Source organism: Sorghum bicolor, chromosome 5 (genome assembly GCF_000003195.3).
Source record: "Sorghum bicolor cultivar BTx623 chromosome 5, Sorghum_bicolor_NCBIv3, whole genome shotgun sequence".
Classification (NCBI taxonomy): Eukaryota; Viridiplantae; Streptophyta; class Magnoliopsida; order Poales; family Poaceae; genus Sorghum; species Sorghum bicolor.
This window is the reverse complement of record NC_012874.2, coordinates 65,738,122-65,743,854: the sequence shown is the minus strand read 5'-3', so window position 1 is coordinate 65,743,854 and position 5,733 is coordinate 65,738,122. Positions and strand designations below refer to the sequence as shown.

General features: G+C 41.1%; 1 protein-coding gene across 1 annotated transcript; it reads right to left on the bottom strand.

Moving 5' to 3' along the window:
* On the bottom strand, window positions 1-5,733 carry LOC8074344 (cysteine-rich receptor-like protein kinase 10). Its single transcript, XM_002449755.2, has 7 exons — window positions 4,688-5,733; window positions 2,924-3,052; window positions 1,980-2,110; window positions 1,643-1,853; window positions 1,182-1,419; window positions 917-1,067; window positions 1-624 (listed from the first exon to the last, which is right to left on the bottom strand). Exons 1-7 carry the CDS (start codon window positions 5,532-5,534, stop codon window positions 280-282), a joined length of 2,052 nt encoding a protein of 683 aa, XP_002449800.1. The 5' UTR covers window positions 5,535-5,733; the 3' UTR covers window positions 1-279.

Below are 5,733 nucleotides of genomic sequence, written 5' to 3'. Positions count from 1 at the left end.
TTTAGAAATGGCAGTTACTCATCACACTTTTATGATTACACACAGAAGTTTAATAAAATTTACTGTTGATGAGGAATACATGTTCCACTTAATATTTTCTCAGAATACAATGCCTGGAGAGTATTAGTACAACTAAAGTGGCTATACGACATTGTAACTAAATGCACGCACATAGGCTATAAAAATGTACAAATGCACTCATACATATATACAACAATGCATGGTCCTTTCCTTACATACCTACATACATGACTTGCTCTGGTAAATTATTTTCCAAACTTATCTTGGTTCAGGATCTGTTATCGATAGCTCATTCGGTGACATTACTGTCGACCTTTGAGTAGAGTCATTAATAAACCCTGGGTATTGGTGGGAGTATGTCCCTGATCCAATGAAACCGCTCATTTCTACATAGAATGCTGGCCGGGCTGGAGCTTGGGAGGGGACCGTGTTGCCGTCGAACATGATGCTGATAGAAGATATAGTTGGCCTGTCAAGTGGGTCTTCCTGGACACACAACAGTCCAATATGGATGCACCTCACTATCTCGTCCTCAGAGGAAGCGCTCCTCAAGTAAGGGTCAATTATCTCCATGATTGATTTCATTCTCCAGTGTTCCCACACCTGCATCATTGTAAAATTCCTAAATTAATAGCGAATGTTGTTTTGGAGAAGAGGACAAAAGAATATGCTGAGTTTATTAACTACTCCAGTAAGCACAAACAACTGTTCAAGCTGGTATGGTGAAATTCTTTAGATTTATCTTTTCCTAATATATGTAATTTCTACTGTTCACATCAAAACTGTGAAAGTTGGATGTTGAAGTCATGTAACAATCTCCAAGGTGATATATCTGTCTATTATATGAGTGTGAGTGTCATTCATAGGTTATGAACTTCATAGTGCATATACTCACAAGACTTGGTAGGTCAACAGCTTCGTCAGAACTGTACGAGTCACTGTTTCTCCTTCCCGTGATAATCTCCAAAATCAACACGCCAAAGCTATATATGTCTGACTTTATAGAGTATTGCCCACGTAGAGCATATTCTGGTGCCATGTATCCACTGAAATTAAGGTAACCGACAAATTTATATCGTCATATAGCAAAATCTCAACACTAAATATTGACAGCACTACTTCCCACGAAAAAAGGACACAGTTATATTGACTGTTCTTACTATGTCCCAACAACTCGTTTGGTAGTCTCTTGTGACTGATCCCCTTCAAAAAGCCTTGCCAAGCCAAAGTCGGAAATCTTAGGGTTCATATCCGCATCCAAAAGAACGTTGCTGGCTTTCAGATCTCGGTGGACTATCTTCAACTGCGAATCTTCATGTAGATATTGCAACCCTCGAGCAACTCCATTTATTATGGTAAACCTTGTGCCCCATCCTAGCCCTTTCCGCCTCTCTGAATCTGTTGCACCAATTTATGCATCATGTCTGATTATTTAAATAAATAATCCTGCTATGAAACGAAATCATGTTCTCATGAAATTAATATGCCAGGAACCGTGGTACACCAATATTCCACTATAAAAGGAAATCATGAACATTGGTTTCCAAGCAGTAACTCAAAGGGAAGGGAAGAAAAAAAACAAGATTATAACCAAGGTATAGTTGAAGTTTGTATAGTATACCGAAAAGAAAGGTATCCAGACTTCTGTTTGGTAGGTACTCATAAACCAGAAGCTTCTCGTCCTCTTGCAAGCAAACACCAACAAGCCTTACGAGATTTTTGTGTTGGAGCTTGGCAATTAACACTAGCTCATTCTTCAGTTCTCCAATTCCCTGACGAGAACTATGAGAGAGCCTTTTCACCGCTATTTCTTGACTACTAGGAAGTGTTCCCTGTGCAGGTTAATTAGCAAGTTCGTAACTAACGTACAGAAACTAAGTAATACTGTAGCTAAGTCGTTGAGTAATTTAAACGGACAAGATATGCAGATAGGGTATATACCACAATAATGTGCCTACCTTGTAGACTGATCCAAATCCTCCTTCACCAAGCTTATTATTCTCAGCAAAGTTATTAGTGGCCAACCGTAGTGTTGGCAGGTCTATAAGAAGTGATTCAATACTTTCAATGCTTTCCATGTGAGATCCAACTGTTACACAAGACGAATGATTCCAGTAAATATAAAAAATATAAATATCTAAGGTATTTAGTTATAACAGAAGAATTTTGTTTCCTTTTGTTTAATACAACACTGTTTCAGATTCGCTAATTACAGACGTGTCTTAACTATCATCACAGATATCAAAACTCACTTCTATAAACATTTGTACGTGATGTGAAGACATGAGACTCGTAAATACGCATTTGTAGTGAGTCGAAACGTAGACAATTTTTGTAAAAGTCGTGCGTGAATGTCTGTAACAACCACATCTGTACTCACAACACATACATGCCTGGTAAAAACTGTGTCTGTAATGACACGTGCAACATGTTGAACATCAAAGATAAGTAAATTATGGCAGGAAACTGAGACTCCGAAAGACAATAAATCTGTCAAAGATCAATTATAGTAGAATCAGACTGTGCGAGGATTGTTAGCACGCTGCAGAACAACAAGGCCAATAAATCAGAGTTGCTCTGCTTCTTGCAGATTGAAAAGTAGTGCAGGCGAAGGGAGGGTCAATATATTAGTGTCGCTCATAAATTAACTCATTTAACTGGATGGTACACTCATTCATAATCTGTGGCTGACGCAAATGATTGGGTGCGTCCTTCACCTTAGATCGTAAACGATGTTTGTAATCCTTCCTCACTATAGTTAATAAAGCTTTCTTTAACTCGCAAATAAAAAATCTAGCTACTAATTCATTGAATCTGTTTGCTGATAAAACAAAAATCAATAATTTTTTTTTGAAATTTTTGAATAAGCAATAATAATGTCAGATGTTTGGAGGGAACTTACATGAACGTGACCTTTTACTTTTTGTTCTCCTCCTCCAGCAAAAAAGGCACATCGCCATGCTTGCAGCTATAGCCACAACTGAAGGTATTACGATTGCAACAATCATGCCAGTATGATTACTCTTATTGCCTGCAAATACGTACAACTCCATTATGATGAAACCATTATTTATCATTTATGTCAAAATTGAAAATAAATTCTCAAAAAATGGATCATGGAATTGTGCAATTTTTACCTTAATAAAACAAATATGCTGCCAGGTTATTCTTGTAAAATTTATATAATTAAATCACTCCACGCACATAGTTCTCGGTGTACATGCAGCATTAGACACCTTATCATATAATATTAAGTTGTTTGTTCAAAATTATGCTTTTTTTATTATTATCCTGAAAAGACAAGCTAAAATGGCTAAATCCTAGAAACTTCTACAAAAAATTAAAAAAAAAATCTGGTCATCTTGTCAGTGGACTCTAATCATCAATGACAATATTAGCCGGCCATTGAATCTATTATGATTCTAATAGTTACCCACTTTTACCATTATAAAACAGGAATGCCCATAAAAAATCAGTGTAAACTTAGCCTTTAATCATGAACGAAATGAAACACTAACACAAAAGAAATACTAAAGTACCCCGCAATAATCTAAATTACTTGTATATGCCATTACTAAAAAATATTAGCTAACCTCATAAATGTGCATCGCCGTTGTTCTTACAAACAACCAACAGTAACCTCTAAATCTATTCATAAAAACAACCGCATCGCCACATGTCATTATAAAAAAATGAAAGCACTTTTATTTACTCTATGAAATTGGAAACTTGTGTGATTGATGATACAGAAAAAACTACGTAATGTCAAGCAAAAATAACCCCTTAAATTTAATTCTAACTTACCTAAGCATGATGTTAGTCAAAATATACCAAAAGGTAACTATATATTGAGTTACAATGTAAACGACCAGAAGTATTTCAGTAGAATATCATGCCAGTTTCCTACGGCCTCAGTACTCAAGTGCCTATGCTAGTAGGACAATTATATACGACTACCAACAGCATTGGTCAACCTCACCACCTTTCAATTTAGCCCGCTAACGGCCAGCGGCAATCAACGACTTCACCAGGGAAAGGGACAACATAATTAAAGCACAAATTAAAATCGTCGCTGATTGGTACCTTCAAAGTTTGATGCCACACCTCCCCCCATCTTCCATATATCACGACCACTCCTTACCCAACCCTTTCATATACACGAGACTACAAAAACCAGTTTTAGCTGCAGCCAAAATCAATTTGTAGAGTTGGGCCTTGTTTAGTTCCGAAAAGTGAAAAGTTTTCGGTACTGTAGCACTTTCGTTGGTTCGTGACAAATATTATCTAATCATAGACTAACTAGGATCAAAAGATTCGTCTCGTGATTTACAGCTAAACTGTGTAATTAGTTTTTATTTTCGTCTATATTTAATGTTTCATGTATATGCCTTAAGATTTGATGTGACGGAAAATCTTGAAAACTTTTTGGTTTTCAGGTGAACTAAACAAGGCCTTGGCTAACACAGCCTCGCTCCTTTCATATAATATGTCACTACGAAGACTATATATTTTTATTAATTAAATGGCTCCCTAGTGATATTGAGCTGTCACTCTCTTGTTAGGTATCACGATTATTTGAATTAATAAAAAAAAAATATGTAGCAAGTGATGATAGGTAGCTAGATGTCAAGAATGAATGAATAAACCCAAAGAAGAAGAAACACACCATCCTGGTTGCCTGGTGGAGGTAGTGGCAGCTGCAGCATGATGGAACCATTGAAGAACCGGTACACCTCATACCGCGCGACGCACCGGAGCCCCGCGATCCTAGCGCCCTTGGTGTTGGGGTAGAATTTCTGTGGCATCTCGGCGATCGACGCGTCAAGGCATCCGCGGCACTGCCCGGGCGTCATGTCCGGGTTGCAGGACGTCAAACCGTAGATCAACGGGTAGGCCGCGTCGAAGGCAATGGATCCGGTGAGGAACTTCAACTTGTTGGACGAGTTGCCGCCTTCGTCCATGGTGGCGCCAATGTAGGCGGCCATGGTGCCGAGAAGCTCGTAGGCTGTCGCGTTGAACTGGTGGGCGACGTCGTCGGAGTCGGAGGTGACGTTGAGGCCGTTCTCGAGGAACACCGACTGGTCGTCGGAGTTGGTGGTGGAGGCGAGGAAGTCCTGGTCGGAGAAGCCGAGGAGGCACGTGTCGTAGAAGATGGCCACGCGCTTGTTGCCGCCGGGGCACATCTTGTAAGCCTGCTCGAAGCTCGCCGCGATGCAGTCGCGGCACGCGGCGGCGCTCTGGTCGCCGCCGCATTGCCCGAGGGCGTACACCGTGCTCGGTGCCGTCCCGGTGACGGCCGTGGCGAAGAGAGTGGCTGATGAGGAGACGTTGCCTGGCAAGGATGCGGCGACCTGGCGGAGGTTCCTGCCGTAGGCGCTGTTGGTGGTGTAGTTCCCGGTGCTGCTGTTGCCGCACGCCGGCCATGGTATAGCCGCCGTGAGCGGCAGCGTGAGGGCGATCAGCAGCAGGCCGGCAACCGCGTACCCCGCCGCCATGGCATGGCCGCCGCGCATGCCGATAGCTATATGGTTTTTCAAGCTAGTGGATTGTTGGTTTGTGTGCGTGGCCTGAAGCCCTTAACTGACGAGCGAGAAGCTAAGGTGGGTGAACCAGCTGGCTAAAACTGACGAGTGCATGCACCGTACCTGACAAAAACTGCTATGAAGGAAGCCGGCCGGACACGAGAGGATGAGGCTGTGGACTTCGTGTGTG

What these genes read in the sequence shown, in the direction of transcription:
- LOC8074344 (XM_002449755.2), bottom strand. Translation starts at nt 5,534, where the DNA reads ATGCGCGGCGGCCATGCCATGGCGGCGGGGTACGCGGTTGCCGGCCTG. An exon ending in TCTGGATACCTTTCTTTTCG is followed by an intron (nt 1,420 to 1,642) that starts GTATACTATACA and finishes TTGGTGCAACAG; the next exon opens with ATTCAGAGAGGCGGAAAGGG. An exon ending in CTGTTGACCTACCAAGTCTT is followed by an intron (nt 625 to 916) that starts GTGAGTATATGC and finishes ACAATGATGCAG; the next exon opens with GTGTGGGAACACTGGAGAAT.